This window comes from Myotis yumanensis, unplaced genomic scaffold (genome assembly GCF_028538775.1).
Source record: "Myotis yumanensis isolate MYYU_CA2020_CCGP unplaced genomic scaffold, mMyoYum1.0.hap1 SCAF_12, whole genome shotgun sequence".
NCBI lineage: Eukaryota > Metazoa > Chordata > Mammalia > Chiroptera > Vespertilionidae > Myotis > Myotis yumanensis.
In genome coordinates, this window is record NW_027223763.1 from 49701262 (window position 1) to 49719905 (window position 18644).

General features: G+C 40.4%; 1 protein-coding gene across 4 annotated transcripts in view; it reads left to right on the forward strand.

Moving 5' to 3' along the window:
* KDM4C (lysine demethylase 4C) overlaps positions 1-18644 on the forward strand; it is a 333028-nt gene that overhangs the window by 175984 nt on the left and 138400 nt on the right. For all 4 annotated transcript variants that reach the window (XM_070431644.1, XM_070431646.1, XM_070431648.1 and 1 more), the window contains 3 exons: positions 2199-2437; positions 5505-5818; positions 9381-9489. In XM_070431644.1, coding sequence (XP_070287745.1) covers positions 2199-2437; positions 5505-5818; positions 9381-9489 — 662 coding nt within the window. The remainder of the gene's footprint in view (positions 1-2198; positions 2438-5504; positions 5819-9380; positions 9490-18644) is intronic.

Here is an 18644-nt window from a genome sequence, read left to right on the forward strand (position 1 = left end):
TTTGTGAGTGTTTTAATGTAATCAAATGATTTGCTACAACGTGATTTTTAATGACTGCATGTATTTAACTAATCCCCTGTATTTGGACCTGTAGCTTGTTTCCAGTTTTTTTGCTATTAACTAAAATAACACTGTAATTTTAAATCTTTGCCCACACTTTTGATGCTCATTTTCTGATTCTCTTTTATTTTTCCTGACATTTATTTTCTGCTATTTTAGAATGGTAGTGAGCGGAGGAACCTTAAGAACATGGAGTCAAACTTCCGCATTTTATGAGAGAAATCCCTGAGGCACAGAATTAGTAGCAGGACTCAAACTGAGGTGTTCTATTTCACCCTATAGTTTATAGCAGTGATTTTCAAACTGTTAGTTTTCAGAGCAATTTAGTAGGTTAGAAACAATATTTTTAAATTAGGAAGTAAAATAGAATAAAAAGTATCATAGTCCTTCCTGTGTGGGAAGGGTAAGTATTAACTCATGACATGTGTGAGTATGTGTGTATGTGTGTGTGTTGTGTCACCATCTAGAATGTATAACTTACTACGTGTTGCATTAAAAAAAAGTTTGGGAAACACAGATTTAGAGAGTCAATGCCTTTGATAAACACGTTAATCCACATTACGAAAGACACTAGCTGTGGGAGGGGGCAGTAATTAATCTTGAGTTCAGAAGAAACACCAGTAGATCTTGTTGAGAATTGCTCTTTAATGGTCAGAAAAAATATAATACGTTAGAGGTATGATCTGGTCTCCTAGTTACTAACCACAGTGGCCCTTTCGGGTTGACATAGATCCATGACATGGAACAGATTTGCAATGCCTTCAGCAGGTTAAAATAATCAGTGGACTTTACTCACTTAGTTTGAAAAGCTAATGTTAAGGGGCTTGTTGATTATGCTCAGCTTTGCGGCTTGATCATAGTTCTCTCACTCCCTTTAGTAAAGCCCTATCTAGGGAAATCTGATGAAGGGAATGATTCGTTGAAATCTCGAAGAGATGTCAGTCCTCTAACTTTACGTGTACTATCCTATTAGTAATGTGAATATTTTCTACATAGGCCAGTGCATGGGTTCTCAGTACACATGATAATGGTGATGCTGGTACTAGTACTGTCACTACCAGCAACAGCCAAAGCCAATTTACATAGGTTGTCCAAGGCTACCCCTTTATCTCAGATCTCTGCCTTTCCTGTCTTCTTTTGTGCTGTTTGTGTGTCTATGTGTATGTATTTGGGGGCACTGAAATACATATTGCTTTGATTTGAATTGCAGTTTTTCTTAAATGAGTGTTAGAAATGTTGTGTCATATACAAAAGGTATCTATGACAAAGCTATCAAGTGACTTGCTGGAAAATACTGAAAGAGGAAAAAATTAAAAATGGTGTCCACTCTGAAAATAATAAGATGATATAAACGTCAAATATATACAGTTGACCGTCCTTCTTCTTATTTCCTTTAGCTAATGATGATTTGGCATTTATTTTTAATGATTTTAATGAAAACTTAAGACTTACACAAAATTCAGGGAAATGTGGTCACCTGTTCACCTTGGAATGCAAACCTACACAGATTTTAACAACGGCCTTATGGGCTCTCCTCATTTTCTTCTTTTTTTCTCATTATCTAAATAATACTTGATTTATTGATTAGATTTCCCCCCGTCATCATTTTTCACTTTTTTTTTATTTTTAGATTTCTTTCAATATTGTTATAAACTTTTAACAAAGACTTCCCCCAACAGTATTTAATAATCAATTATTTACCATTGTTTTAATTAAAAAAAATAATATATTTTTATTGATTTCAGAGAGGAAGGGAGAGGGAGAGATAGAAACTTCCATGATGAGAAAGAATCATTGATTGGCTGCCTTCTGCATGCCCCCTACTGGGGATCAAGCCTGCAACCCAGGCATGTGCTGTTGAACGGAATGGAACCCAGACCCTTCAGTCCACAGGCTGATGCTCTAGCCACTGAGCAAAACTGGCTAGGGCTTAATTTTAATTTTTAGTTAATTGTTGTTAAAACTTAAGATTTCAACATTAAAATTAATATTTTAATTGTGAAGATAATCTCTGCACAATAATTGAAAAAACTATCAATTTTTTTCTTCTTTCAGTAAGTGAAAATAACATTTGCATTGGTATGTTTTATCCTCTTCTTTGCAAACATTGCTCTTACCACAGCTTCTCTTGTTAATAGCTTCCAGTGCACTAGTTCTCACTCTAAGCGGCCTAAGAATGAGGAGGATGAGGAAGTGTCAGCTGCAGTCGATGGGGCACAGGGCCCTACCCCTGACCCAGACCTAGACGACATCAAGGTCAGTGAACAGCCAGAAGCAGCAGTGAAGCTGGAGAACATAGAAGCACCTTCAGAGGGAGTGGCCTCTGCTAGGAGGATGCAGCTGGACCAGAATCTATCAGATAATATCGGGCTCTCAGGTGAGAAGCTGGCTGATTTTTTCACATATAACTAGTAGGTGGTTGATGATCTTGTGCCTTTGATCTATGTTCACTGGGACAGATATGTCACTTTTTCACATAGCTTAACCAAGAAGCCTTCTAGAGTTATGGGGTAATTCAGTCAGGAAGTTAAGGGAGTGCTGTGAAGGTCAGGAGCACCCCTGCTACATGGAGTGGAATTGTGAGACATACAGCCAGCAGGTCCTGTGTGGTTTAATAAAAAAGATTCTAAAATGGCCTAGCTAGTTTGGCTCAGTGAATAGAGCCTTGACCTGCGGACTAAGGGGTCCCGGGTTCTATTCCAGTCAAGAGCATATGCCTGGGTTTCGGGCATGATCACCAGTAAGGGGTGTGCAGGAGGCAGCTGATCAGTGATTCTCTCTTATCATGGATGTTTATCTCTCTCTCCCTCTCCCTTCCTCTCTGAAATCAATAAAAATATATTTTTTAAAAAAGATTCTAAAATGAAAAAAATATTTTTTGTGCAACTCAATTTACAATATACACTACATTTTTAGAAAGCTTCTCTTGAGCTCATATGGAACAGAGAAAACCAAATGTAGGTAATTCTTAGTTTTTGACTTAATTTTAAGACAAAAAATAAAGAATAAATTTTAAAAAAGAACAACAGTTTATGTTGTTCATTAAATTCCACAAATGAATGAGATCATATGATACCTATCTTTCTTGATCTGGCTTATTTCACTCATAAACTGATGAACAAAAATAGATTCAGAGCCCTAACTGGTTTGAATCACTGGATAGAGCGTCGGCCTGTGGACTGAAGGGTCCCAGGTTTGATTCCGGTCAAGGGCATGTATGTTGGTTGCGGGCACATCCCCAGTAGGGGGTGTGCAGGAGGCAGCTGATCGATGTTTCTCTCTCATCAATGTTTCTAACTCTCTATCCCTCTCCCTTCCTCTCCGTAAAAAATCAATAAAATATATTTTAAAAAAATAGATTCAGAAACATAGAAGCATCAGACAGACCGTCAAACCTTAGAGGGAAGGCAGGGGTGGGTAGGGGGGTAAGAGATCAACCAAAGGACTTGTATGCTTGCATATAAGCATAACCAATGGACAAAGACAGTGGGGGATGAGGGCCTGTGCTGGGGGCGGGAGCAGTCAGGGAGAGGTCAATGGGGGAAAAAGGAGACATATGTAATACTTTCAGCAATAAAGAATTAACAAAAAAATAAAAACAACAAATGTTACTTAGTCTTGGGAAATGGTATGTATAGTCCCTTGGCTGTTCCTCTATCCTAAAGCCTTCATCTGCAAGTCTCAACTTTTTTGAGACCTTTTCCCTGAAACTGCATATATCTCTGAAACTGCTTTAACACTTTGCCTCTTTAATATATGTTGGGGCATTTGTCCTTTTACTAATCGAGCTTATTGGTAATTCCTATCTTCTTCTTGTACCCCTCCACCAGTCTGTCTTTCAGTCGTAGACTCTTCGAATCCAGCCATTGCCTCCCACAACCCCCGCCCTGCTTTCTCCTTTAAGACACCGTTATCTCTCGCCTGGGTTATTGTAGAAATTGCTTCCTTCCTGTTTTGCCAGTGTCCACTCTAGAAACCTCTGCTAGTCAGTTCTCTATATGGCAGTGATCTTTGAAAACTACTAGCTTATTTATTTATTTATTTTTTACTATGTGGGAACATTCATTAAAGCTGGGGACAGTAGAACGAGAAAGGGCTTAGCATAGAAGAAGCAATGGAGAGCCTAGGCTGGGTTGCCCTAGCTCTCTGGGCAATTAGAGAAAAGGGGTCTTGGGATCAGGTTCAGGGGTTAGTGTGGTACAAGGGGCCACTGCCCATTGCTTACCTGGTTGCAAGCCTCATGGGGTCCTTTAGGGTTTAGGAGGTGCATGCCTGTGGGGAAGGAGAGGGGAAAGGAACTGGTGGGGCTACTCCCCAGAGGGTGAGCATGCGCTGGCTCCTTTGTCTTGTGTAGCTTAGGTCTTACCCCACTCCTTTCTTTTTTATTCATATTCCACTTATAGGGTAAAAAAAGTCCTTATCATAGTCCTAATTCATCTGACCTTCATGCTTCTCTACGCTTATTACCTTTTGCTCTTGAAATGTCTTTATTAATAGAGTTTAAATCATAGACCTTTCTTCAGTGAGTTTATACTTTAGTGTGGTAAGTGCCATGTTAAAGTTTGCATAGAATGTTGCTGGTATACCAGGGAAAGATCCTGAAGAGACAGGAGGCTGGACTGGCAGTGTTTCTTGGAGTAGGTGGTATTGAATTGACTTGAGATAAATGGATAGGAAGTAGGAAGGTGGAGCAGGCAGAGAAGGGAACAGCAGCAAGCAGTGCAGAGAAGATGATTATGCAAAACATATGGCTATTTGTTTATTGTCTGTTACCGTAGTTTAATTACTGGGTCATTTAGGTCAAGGGCACACAGTTTTATTACACATTTCCTTGCATTTTAACCTCAGGTTTAGAGACATGGCAGAACACTTAAGTAGAAGATGTGTCTAGGTTCAGCACCGCAGCTAGTATGTGACAGATGAAATAATGTGTGCGTGTGTGTAAGGGAGGGAGAAGGGTGAATAGAGATGGCAGTGGAGAAGTGCTTATGATCATTGTATGATACAGCATTAGTGTAAGAAATAACTTTTACTGTATCTACTCAGCCTTACATGTGCTCTTTACATACATCCTCTGAACTGGAATGTTTCCTCAGTAGCACCTGTTAGCATCATATATTACAATATAATTCTTATTTTAGAAATATTTCAAATTGCTATTGCTTTGGATAATTATTGTTGTTGTCCTGGCTTTTGTCTGTAGTAGAACCTCTTTTTAACCCCTTATTTTGTCAGTAAGTATATTCTTTTGCCAAACTCCAAGGTCTCACCTTAGCAACTATGAAGGCTGCATGGTGCTACCGTGACCTTTTCTACCTTTGTCTGTGGAAGTTTACTAGTACAGGGGAAGTTGGAAGATAGAAAGTTAGTTGAGAATAGTTTAACAAATGTACTCACTAATAACACAATGCAAGATTTATTAAGTCTTTTGTTTTATTCCTCAGGAAACAGCTGCTTAAGTACATCTGTGAAGGTGGAAATAAAAACTAAGGATGATCAAGCCTATGCCATAATTCCATCTTCGAACACCAGAGAAACTGCTGATTCTATATCTGTTGGTCATTTGACCCCCAAGGAATCAGACCCACCCAAACATCCATGGCCAAAGTTACCAGAGTCGTGCTCCTCAGTGCCTGAGAGTAACAGTTGGTTGACAGAAGGAGAGGGCAGTAATGTGGAAAGCCGTGAGAGTGGCCTTGAACCTGGGGAAGTCCCAGCGGTCCCCAGTGGAGAGAGGAATGGTTTCAAAGTCCCCAGTGTATGTGGCAATGTCTGTTTTTACTGTATTTATTGTGTGATGAGAGGACTTTCTGAAAGCTGTGCTGTGCATCTGAATCTTGCTATAGGCCAGAAATAACATTTCACAATGTATGGGTCTTCATCATATTTTCTTCCATGATTGGGAGGTAAGCCTTCTGTGAGCTCTGGCTCCCATGGTGATAATTCAGAAAGTATAGAACTTTTTGCCACATGTTGGAGCTTAATTTTATTTTTAAATTATTCTAAAATTAAACTCTTTATTTTGAGATAATTATACATTCATATCTATAATAATAAAAGCATAATATGCTAATTAGACCGGACATCCTTCTGGACGACTGTCTGGATGAAGCTGGGCTGCGAGGGAAGCCCAGGTCCTGGGTGCCAGAGGGAAGCCCGTGCCGGCAGTTGGGGGAAGGAAGGCCTACTCTTGTACGAATTTCATCCATCAAGTCTCTAGTGTACTTATAAGAAATAGTACAGAAAGCTCCTGTGTAGCCAGTTTCCCCCAATAGTGACTTCTTGGAAAACTATATGAAGATATCACAGTATATTGACATTGATACAGTCAAGATACAGAGTGGTTCTATTACCTGCAATGTTAACCAGACTGGAGATGAGTTACCTTCAGGGCTTTGATCTCCTCCTGCCAACAGTTTATTCCTTTAAGTCCCATAGTCTCTACTTTAACAGTAGACTCCCCTAGTCATGCCTCTGCCTGATATGTTCCTCATGGACTCTGATTCCAGGGCCAGGTTGACCTTTCTGGCCCTGCCCACTACCAGAAACAGGCCATTTACCTCTTGGAAAACTCAAGACCCCTCTTGATTACCAAGCTCTCCATTCTATCTGTTTGCATAGGACCGCCCTGTTTTTCATATGTTCTCATATGATGTTAATGTCATATGGTTTCAGCATAAACTGTTGCTGTGACCATAAGGTTGTGAGTGGATTAGGCAATCACACACTCTATGTATAGTGATTATCAGAATTCACTAACCTCTTTGACCTGTATAACTTGATGAAGGAATTCAAGTGGATGAGTAAGAAGAGCCTCAATTGTGGGAGCTGATAGAGTGGGCCCCTGAACAGACCCACTTCTTCATTCCTCCTTTTCATTTCAATCACCACAGTCCTTTTTGTATCTTTGAGTAGCAAGGGAGATTAGATAAGGAAATCCACTTGGAATATTTTACTTATAAGTAGTTTAAAAATGTTAAATAATATATAAATCAATTTTCTAATTTGACCTAAGAACCTTTATCATTTTATTTGTGATTATATATTCCTTTTTAAAATATGTTTTTATTGACTTGAGAGAGAGAGAGAGAGAGAGAGAGAGAGAGAAACATGTATTTGAGAGACAAACAAGGATAGGTTGCTTCCTGTACACACCCCTACCAGGGATTGAACCTGCAAACCGGGTATGTGCCTCGACTGGGAATCGAACTGGCAACCCCGCCATAGGTGACACTCAACCAACTGAGCCACACCAGCCAGGGCAGGATTAGTACTCTTTTCTTACACCATGGTGTCAGACAGCCCCTCTAAGTAATACACATCCATCTCATGTTTGTGTGGTTTTGAGCAGTGTTTCTTACTATCCACTGTAATGCTATGTGTATTCTGGTAGCAATCAGCTATAGTAAATCTTCTCAAGAAATACTAGGTTAATTTTTTTCCCAATATATATTTTATTGATTTTTCACAGAGAGGAAGGGAGAGGGATAGAGAGTTAGAAACATCGATGAGAGAGAAACATCAATCAACTGCCTCCTGCACACTCCTTACTGGGGATGTGCCTGCAACCAAGGCACATGCCCTTGACTGGAATCGAACCTGGGACCCTTCAGTCCACAGGCCGACGCTCTATCCACTGAGCCAAACTGGTTAGGGCGAGGTTAATTTTGAATATTGTCTCTCTGTCTATAATTGGGCTCCATGGAATATGCCAAATATGTTACCACTTTACCTGTTATCCCTGCTGACCAACATACTCCTTCCTCAGAGGCCTGAGTGCATCGCTCCTTCTCTGCACTCAAGGATTCACTCCATTGTCTCCTCACCTGAAAGGCCTTCTCCGTTGACCTGTAGGAAATAGCTCCGCCCTACCTCCTTCCATTTCTTTGTCCTATTTTATTTTTTCTTTACTGCATATTTGCTTATTAGTTCCTGATAGAGATTTACTTTTTACTTGTTTATTGTCTGGGCTCCTCCCTTCTATAGAGCACACTCCTTGAAAGCAGGGGCTAGTGTACTTTTTCTTGTTGTAACCCAGTTTTTAGAACAGTGTGGCCTATAGTAAGGGTTTAATAAATATTTTGTTGTTGACTAAGTTATAATTTCCCAAACCACAGATCCTGTTTCACTTTTCCTTCTCCTAGCTTCGATTAGAATGTGTTCACATGTTTTTTCAGCAAATCCTGTTTTGCTGTCAGATGTCAGTGTAGTTTCTCCACTTCTGGCCATTGCTGTTTTAGCTAACAGGAAAATTTCTGAGAGTCCTTTTCCCCCAGTGAACTGTTGATATAAACCTAGTAATTTCAAACTCTCTATGGGAGTCTCCCTACTTTTTTCTTTTTTTGGATTGAATGGGCAAAAAAGCTTGTAAGTGGGTTCTGTCTGGAAGATGTCAGGGTATGCATAGCCTTTTTTCTCTACCCTTGAAAAGAAAATGTAGTTTACAAAACCCAGGACAAAAGATTTTCTATAAAATTTAAGTGATTTCAGCCCTGGCCTGTGTTGCTCAGTAGTTAGAGCATCAGCCCAAGCAAAACAGGGTCAAGGGTTCGATTCCTGGTCAAAAACATGTACTGGGTTGCAGGTTTGTTCCCTGGCCCCTGTCGGGGTGCTCGGAAGGCGACCCATCAATGTGTCTCTCTCACATCAATGTTTCTCTCCTCCACATCCCCCTCCCTTTTATTCTCTCTAAAAACCAATGGGGAAAAAAAAAATCCTCGGGTGAGGATTAACAACAAAGAAAAAGGTAAGTGATTTCAAGATGACAGTAATTTATCATATTGGAAAAAACCACTTTTGATTTCGTGTTTAATCCTCAGAGAAGTGATGATTCATGTCTGAATAAAAGGAAGTGTATGGGCTCAATTTGGCAGTGTGGTTTTCTGTGTGGATAGAAAGCAAAATAATATGCTATATATTCTCATTTGACCAGCATGGATGTGACCATGTGCCACAGTCCTATATTGTTATGAATATATAACCCTAAATTTAAGTTAGTTTTAAAGAACGTTTGAAAACTTGCTAATTGCTAAATTTATTGCTGGATTGATAAGCCTACCCTGAACTACATACAGAAAGTATTTTAATATGAAGTGGAAGGATAGTTAATGGAATTTTGGTAAAATAGCTAATAGAATGGATTCCTATTTTTTACTTAAAGGTTTATATATATATATATTTTTTAATAAAAGGGCTAATTTCCTACGAGTTAAAAAAAAGTACAAGAGTTCTTCATAATTAAATTGTTATAAATCATTGTTTTGTTTAAAACAAGTTTTTAACTGCTTGTGTTTCTCCCCCATTTTTTGTTTTGTAATCAGAGAATAGAGGGAGAAACCAAAACAGCTAAAAGTTGGCGCCATCCACTGAGCAAGCCTCCAGCAAGATCCCCAATGACTCTGGTGAAGCAGCAGGCAACTAGTGACGAAGGTAGGCTTGTGACGTTTTCAGGATTTTAAACTTGAATCTTTTAAATTTATGAACACCCTCTTGAGTAAGAAACTACATGCAGTATTTCCATATCCTTTTATACCTGGTATGTGGCAAAGCACAGGAGGAGGGTGATAGCTGAGGTCTCAAGCAATGAGGGAACTCCAGAGGGGATTCTGAGAGAAATGACATCCAGATTGGAAGGGGAGAGCTAATGCTTTGGCTCTTTGGGGGAAATACGCCAGGACTAGAGTGGATGTAGGGAATTAAAGCTAAGACCACATAGGTCCCTCAGACACACAAAGCTGGACTCTTACAAGCTTGCATCCTTAGTTAAGGATGTACTAGGGAAAAAAACCAAACCACAGCTGACTTGGCATAGGCAGAGGACAATTGGACTTGATGCCTGGGTTTGGGCTTGTGTGAGGATAGGTGGTAGGATAAGATGAGAAAGTTACCCTAGTAGTTCTTAATCATAGGACTACTATCACATTTATACTTTCTCATTCCAAGTCAGAAATTTAAAGTAAAAGTAAGTACTGCCTGTTAAAGCCTCCAGGGCATCTAGCAGAGGCAATTGCCAAATCTTTTTGAGCTCACTTTGAAGAGGAATCTGGTTGACTCATGGACAATAAACTCTTTGACTGGAGTCCTGGCTTTGTCCTTTATAAGTTTTTGCCTTTGGACACGTTCTCTCTCTGGCTTCAGTTTCCTTTTGTGTAAAATATGAGGACTGGTCATTAATTAATTAGGTTTCCTAACCTACAGGTTTATGAGTGGATTTTTGGCACTTCAACTATCCTGAAATAACTTGTGGTAATATGCTGAGCTCATCACCATTGAACTAAATTTCTATTTGTTACTGTTCAACTATAATTTTATGATTTTTAGAATAGTTATACAGAAAGATTGAAAGATGCAGGTACCCATCCATACTGCGTTCACCCAAGTGCAGAGGTGACCCACCTACAAGTTTGACAATTGACAAGTTCAGATTAAAACCTTGGTTATGGCTCTGATTTTCTGTAATCTGAGCGCTGTCTGGATAACTTTTTATAAGTCATCAATTCAGCAAGTGCAACACTGTAATGAGCTGTTAAGCATCTCTTTGAAATTAAAGACAGCTTAGACCCTGATCCTTGTCTCTGTAATGTTTGCATGCCTTGAGAGTTTGATTAGGAGAATATTTCAGGCTATGTAACAGCAATTTAGTTTTTGGACAGTCTATCTTTATTAATATTATAATTCATTTAGTAATGGATTAAATATTTAAATACAAAGATGGAAGAGATGGAAATTGATGCTTTAATTAGAGATTATATTGGTATTTGACCATTATTTAACCCATTTAATCTAGGTTTTCAGTTATTTTAAAGAATAAAATGTATACATTTAAGTGCAATTAAGTAAGGAAAATCTCAGGAACTCAAGTCTGACACAGTTTGATTACTTTCCCAATGGTTTTCTCTGTTTCACACTGCTTTTATTAAAGCTCTCATGTTTATGATGAAGTTGAATACTAAACCAGTGTATATTCCAAAAACTAGAACTACCCACTGATTTCACTTTGTTGGAGATTTTTGTTTTCTTCTGGGATTGCCTGATATTCCCTGTGTCAATAGTCACTGTAAGTGCTATTTCTGGTGCACAAGCTGACTCTTGGGCACTTTCCACTTACTCCTCACACAAGGTACATTGTCTAGAATTGGCTGTTTCACTTTACCTTTGGTATATAGATATTTTGGGGAGAATTATGCCCTCCTGCCCCTGGCATGCTGTAGCTCAGTGATTCCCAAAGTGGGCGCTACCGCCCCCCAGTGGGCGCTGCAGCGATCCAGGGGGGCGGTGATGGCCACAGGTGCATTTGGGGGTGATGAGTAACTGCTATTAAAATTTAAAAAAAAATTAATTTCCAGGGGCTGAGTAATATTTTTTCTGGAAAGGGGGCGGTAGGCCAAATAAGTTTGGGAACCACTGCATAGCTCCTTCCTTTCTAAGAGTATTGGTATAGATTTGTTGGTCTTCATTTTATTTATTTTACTTCAAGGTTTTATTAAGGATATATTGACCAAATGTAATAATGAAGTCATTTATTGATTCAGACTTTACAAATGTTATTTTAAATATTAAATGAAATGAAATTTCCATTTTAAATATTAAAAGCACCCATTTATTTGTTTTGCTGGATAGTAATGGGCACTTGACTCTGGTTTATGGTAGGGAACCTGAGACCTGCCTGTCTTCTAGTCTCTCCTTGGCTGTTAATGGCTGCTCCTTTGAGAGCTAAATCATGGAATTTCTAAGGCTCATTAGATGTTTACTCCTCTGTATGGTGAAATGGTTGGATTATTAGTGATCCCAAAGTTTCATTCAAACTCTAAAGGTCTTTGATTCTTTGAAATTATAATAGAAGAGGATACTATATAGTCCTCATGCGCCGTGCTAGCCTTCATTGAAAAGGAAAATAGTGAAGTATAGGAACATCCCTAATCAATAAGTGTTTCCCTTCTGTAAAACTTCTGTTCTCTGCCAATTTTGAAAACAAATGCTGTTTTATGACTGTTGCATGTCATGCTCCAAATGTTATTAATTTTTATAAAATGATTTCTTTTTGAATCAATTCTTATTAACGAGGTAATATCATACTTTCAGAATGAGAACAGTTACATTTTCTGTTTGTTTAAGCACAGTTATATTTTCTGTTTGTTTAAAACAGCAACTTCAGCAGATTACTAAGGAGATTGGCTTGGAATGTTTGTTGATAGATCACAGCAAATGTTTTCCTGCATTATGTGTACAATAAAACATTAGATGTTTTTGGCATTCTGATGTTATGGATATTTTATCTAGCACTCAGCTGTGTAGTAATAGTCAAACATTCTCAGTTTAGCTTATTTTTTGGCCCATAAATTATATTAGGAGCCCCATTGGCATTGACTTTTACTGTAATATAGGGGCTAAAAATTAAAAACACCTTTCTTTTATTATGCTAGTGGCTTCATAAGGGTTTGATTGAATTAGAGGGAAAATGTTAGGTTTTTAACTTATATGGTTGCTTTCTATACTTTTCAGAATCACTCTTGAAACTTTTCTAAATGTGGTTGACATAAAGTCTTCGGTCTGAATGTGCTGAGAGCGTTGGGATTGTAAAATGATAGCTAAGACTCAGACTCTTAAATTCACGTGTGCATTGTTGCTCTTAAAGTCTTGAAGGAAATAACAGGAACAGGAACAGTTTTTGGTACTGCAAGTGTGTGGTCATTCTATTCTTGAGATCTTGAAAAAAATAAATTACTACATTGGTTGAAACGGATGAAATTGGTAATGTTTGATTTTTTTTTTCTACAAAACTGTAATTTTGTACAACTTAACTCAAATGTATTGCTTTACATTTCCTCCAACTTGTACACAACTCCCTTTCCTAGGAGGCAAAGATGTCTTAACCATGCAGGGCATTGAATTATCTTTTATTTTGTACCAAATTTTCTCCATTTCTATTTCCACCTTTTGTTTGGTCATGGAACTAACAGTGAAGATCAAAAATAAGCATGCAGAGTTTGCTAAGTTTTTGTAGATTTTAAAATTTACTTTATGATTTCTTTATGATCTTCATTTTTCATATTTTGCCTCTGACTATTGAAAACTTAATCCGGGGCTGGCAATGTTCTGTAGGCCGAAATTTGGGGACCATTGTCATGGATTTTAGAAAGGGACTTTTCACTTTGTGGGAGGTAGGTATTTGGGTTAAGTGCCATTTATAGGCTCCCAGAGAGTAAGTGGCTCACTTTATCATCATTTTAATTGTGTAAAGTGTTGTTTTATTCTTTTTCTATTTATTCTTTTTTTCTTTTTTGGGTCTTAGGTTCCTAGTTTTTGGGAAATGATGACATGACTTCATTTTATATATATCAAATGGACTTCTAAATTCTACACTGATGTCTGTTGTTTTACTGCTGATGTTTTGTTTTGGGGAACCATATTCAAGATAAAAAAGTGTAGGAATTTTTGTTGTGCTAATAAAAGAGAGTAGAAACTTAAGGAGAAAAGTTTTGCAATAATAGTACTAGTATGTGAACATTTTTGAATATTATTAAAATATTTCCATAGTTGCCAAGGTCTTTTCTTGAGGAAATATACTTTACTAGAGGCCTGGTGTACGAAAATTCGTGCACTCAGGAAATGGTCCCTCAGCCCAGCCTGTGCCCTCTTGCAGTCTGGGACCCCTCGGGGGATGTCCACCTGCCGGCTTAGGCCCGCTCTCCGGGGGAAGGGGCCTAAGCTGGCAGTTAGACATCCTTCTGGCAGCCCAGGACCCCTCGGGGGACATCCTTAGCACTGCCGAGGAGGCAGGAGAGGCTCCCGCCACCACTGCTGCACTTGCAGCTGTCAGCCCAGCTTGTGGCTGAGCAGAGCTCCCCCTGTGGGAATGTACTAACCACTGGGGGGAAGCTCCTGTGTTGAGTGTCTGCCCCTGGTGGTCAGTGTGCATCAAAGCGACCTGTTGTTCCGCCATTCAATTTGCATATTAGGGTTTTATTATATAGGATATAATAAAAGGCTAATATGCAAATAGATTGAACAGCAGAACAGCCAAATAACCAGTCACTATGACGTGTGCTGACCACCAGGGGGCGTGTGTAGAACATGGTGGGCATTGGTCGTGGCGGGATGGTGGAGCAAGTGAGTGGGGGCACCAGACCAAGGTGGGGCACCAGTCACTGTCATTGGGGCAAGCCTCTGGTGGTTACTGAAAATTCTTTGCTCCTGTGTGCTGCAGTCCCACCTGGTGCTCACACCTGCCGCCGGCGCTGGCACCCACTGCCAGTGCTGGCCCTGCTCACACCTGCAGCTGGCACCAGAGCCGCCACTTGCACCCGCTGCCAGTGCCCGGCACAGGTCCCTATCACTCCGCACCATCAGTGGGTGCGAGCGGCGGCTGCCAGCCCTGATCGCCCCTGAGGGCTTCTCCATCTCCCCCTGCTCCTGAGGGGTGATTGGGGCAGCAGCCGCCGCTTGCACCCTCTGACCTGATGGCCAGCATTGGCACTGCTGGCACCTGCTGCTGGCCCTGGCCCCAGTCACTCTGCACCATCAGCAGGTGCAAGTGGGGCCGGTGCATTCAGCGCATGGGAGTGGCAGCAGAGGGAGCAGGGCTGCTGGGAGATGGGGCTATGGTGAGAGGGGCCGGGTGGGGGCTCAGAGGATGGGCTGAGACCTGCCCCTGTGCCTACAGCAGCCTCTCGGTCCACAGTTCCTTTTAAGGTGCATGAATTCGTGCACTGGGCCCCTAGTATAGGCTAATGCCTTTTAGTGAGTTATCTATGAATCTGGGTGTAAGACTTTCTGTGGGAGAGGACAGTGAGTACAGAGGCCCCAAAGAGCAAGTAAGTGTGGCATGTTTGAAGAACAGCAAGAGGTATAGCTGACGGGACCACCAGATGGTTTTGGATGTAGAATGACAAAATGGACATTTGCTGCCTTTCCTTTTCTTCTTTCTGTACATTCTCTCTATAGGCTAGTCCATACCCTTGTTTCTCCAGTAGTTGGCATCTTGGCTGCCCTGCTTAGCAGCTGTTTTGTGTGATCTACCAGATGATACCTCTTTTAGTTTTGGGGCCAATATGTCTAAGGGTCCTGTTGTCCTTTACATAGATAACCAGAACTGACTTTTAGGTAAGGGGAGCTTTTTCTTTTTTCAGGTAGATTGCAACATGCTTATAGATCTTATTCTGCCATTTTTTTACTTTGTATTATAGATGCTATTAATAGTTTAGGAAACTGGAGGTTTCTCCCATGGGAAATTTTGAACTCATTGAAGGCAGGAGACTATTTATTTCCAGGATCTGTCATATTGACTAACACAACGTGAGTCGTATATGCTCACTCTTTCTTCACTTACCTTTGATTTGATGATTAGAATAAGTTCCTTTTGATGCCATGTTGTCATCAAGTTTTCTAAAGATATGTCAACTTTCTGTTAGAAGTTTTCTTTTCCCTATCCCCACCAAGATATGGAAATTCACCATGCTTCTTTCTTCCTGCTGTACATATTATTAGCAATTGCAATTTACAGTTTCTAAAGATAGATGGTGTTATCACTTTTACTGTTGAGGAAACTGAAGCTCAGAGACATTAATTCACTTGGTCAAGGTCACAAGGCTGGCAATTGGTAGATAACAGGCTTTAAATTATGTCTCATTCCTAGGTTTGCACTCTTTCTACTTTATCACACTAGGAACCCTAATAATGGCTCAGTACTGATAAAAGAAGCTGAAGTGAGCACATATAAATGTGTGATAAGAACCAGCCATCTCTGTTGCAATAGTAGATCATCTGCAGTATTCCTTGTTGTTGTCCATGTGTATTGTAAGAATACACACATAGGTGAAATATGAGTGAACATTCTTTAAGAAATTTAAGCAGCATTGATAATGCCAAAGTTCTCAGTGAAACCCCCAACCCTCAGAGGTACCATAAGTATCAGGGCATTGTTTTTAAGAGGAAATTAGAAGGGGTGTGCTGTAATGTCACCACTTCCTAGTAAAATCATACGTAAAAAGCCATGTAATTTTTTTTTTTGTACTTGATATATTTTTTTCTCTTTTGTACTTTGAACATACCTTTATAAACCTTTGAAATTCAGGGTTTTAAAAAATCATTGGAATACAGCTTGACGACAGATTGTGTAATAGTTTGTATGAGATCAATAAAGTTTCCAAATTTGAATTTCTTTGTTTTTTTTTTGAGTAACTCATTCTTGCCCTCTTCCCTCCACCCCCAATTTCCTCTAGGACATTTGAAATTATATATATAATGCTTCCCAGGGCTGAGAGTTTGTTCAAGTACCTGAAAGATAAAAGATGCTGCTATGTTCTTCATAGCAGAGAATAGTGCTATACCAGCCAAAACACATCACTGGAACCTAACCTCAGCAGCAAAATCATTGTGGTGACTGGTAAAGGGAAATTGTACTGTAACAGAGTTGATGGCTTTCCCCATCTGTCAGGCTCTACCAGCAAGTCCTGGCAGCAGCCTTTCCACAATCGCCCAAATGTTTTTCTATTGAGAAATCTACTTACATTGAGTAAGTAAAATTTATTTAAAAATCTTGTACTGAGAAGTGAATAAATCTGAATAGGACCTACCTCATATTATTCTGACCACATTTTTTTAAACTTTAAAGATTATATCCTATATAATAAAACCCTAATATGCAAATCGACCGAAGGGCGGAATGACCGGTTGCTAATGATGTACACTGACTACCAGGGGGCAGATGCTCAATGCAGGAGCTTCCCCCTGGTGGTCATTGCGTTCCCACAGGGGAAGCACTGCTCAGCCAGAAGCCGGGCTTGTGGCTGGTGGGCGCAGCGGCGGTGGCAGGAGCCTCTCTTGCCTCCATGGCGGCGCTGGGGAGCACTGAGTCCAGCTTCTGCTCACGACTGGCGAGTGCAGTGGTGCTTCAGGCGAGCAGTAAGGAGCGAGGGGTCCTGGACTGCAAGAGAGGTGTCTATCTGCCAGCTTAGGCCCGATCCCCCTGGGGGGATCGGATGGGGCCTGGGCCGGCAGGAATATATCGCCCAAGGGGTCCTGGACTGCGAGAGGGTGCAGACCGGGCTGAGGGACCCCTTGTGCCCTCCCCCTGCTGTGCATGAATGTCATGCACTGGGCTTCTAGTATTTTCATAATTATAAAAACTTACAAAACCCCTGTCCTTTATTCCATACTTTTAAATATATTTTTTATAGAATTGACATCATTCTCTAGATAAGTCTTATGTCCTGAATTTTTCTCTAAGTTAATATTTATTTTTACTTAATATTATATGTTACCTAAAACGTGTTTATGTTATACTGCATTAATAGTCTTCAAAAGCGCCCTTTCTAATGCTGGTATAATATGGCCATGCCATAATTATATATTTTTAAGTGGATAGTTTTTAGGGGGATATTTTTACAGAGGACATTAATCAAATTAACATGCAGATTGACAGAAAAATAAGCAAAGTTGATATGTATGTACACATGGAGGATCCATAAGAATATGAGACCCAAGGACAAATCAGGCAGTTGAGGGATTTATATGCCATTTTGAGCTCAGGAGAAAGGATTGTGGTTTGAGACTTCAGAGTGCAGGAAGGTAATTCACATGGAGATGGAAAATCAAAACTGTCCCCCATACACACACACACACACACACACACACACACACACACACTCACTCACATACTCTCTCCCTCCCTCCTTCCCTCCCTCCCAGACACACACACACATGCGCGTGCGCGCACACATACACTACAAGGTAGTCCAATATAATGACTGCATTGGTGCCACTGCCTTGATTCAAGTGAAGGCATAGTTTTCCCCTCCATTGCTTTGTATCACACGTTACAAATGTTGACAGGGTGACAGACAAATAACAGCTTTGTATAATCATAAAAGTATTTTTGACCATACAGACCCTGTGAAATTATGTGTGTTTGTCTCCTGGAGTCCATAAACTCCTTATCTTGAGAACTGCTGTTATACTATTAATTCTTCTTTTGTTTTTGTTGAGAATACAGTTGGGAAAGAAGGGAATTTTATGCTGGTAATGTTTTCATGGATCTCTTGGACTTTCATCACTTCTTGTTTGTTGATTTACTGATGATAGCCATTCTGACAAGTGTGAGGTGGTAGCTCATGGTGGTTTTAATTTGCATTTTTCTAATGATAAGTGACCTTGAGCATCATTTTTTACATATCTACTAGAGGTCTGGTGCATGAAATTCGTGCATGGGATAGGATCCCTAGGCCTGGCCGGTGATCAGGGCTGATCTGTGGGGCAACTGGCGGGGTGATAGGAGGGACCCCGCTGGCACCTGCCTTGGCCAGCCTGGTGCTGCCCGCTTGCCGGCCCTGCCACCCGCCACTGCCGGTCGCCTCCCTCTGCAGGGCTACTAGTGGGGTGATTGGGTGGCCCCTGCTTGCACCCACTTTGGCTGGCCTGGGGCCTGTGGGCTGGGAGTAGCTCCTGTGTTGAGCGTCTGCCCCCTGGTGGCCAGTGTGCGTCATAGTGACCAATCTTTCTGCTTGTTGTTCCACGGTTTGGTTGATTTGCATATTGGGCTTTTATTATATAGGACTAGAGGCCCGGTGCACAAAAATTTGTGCACT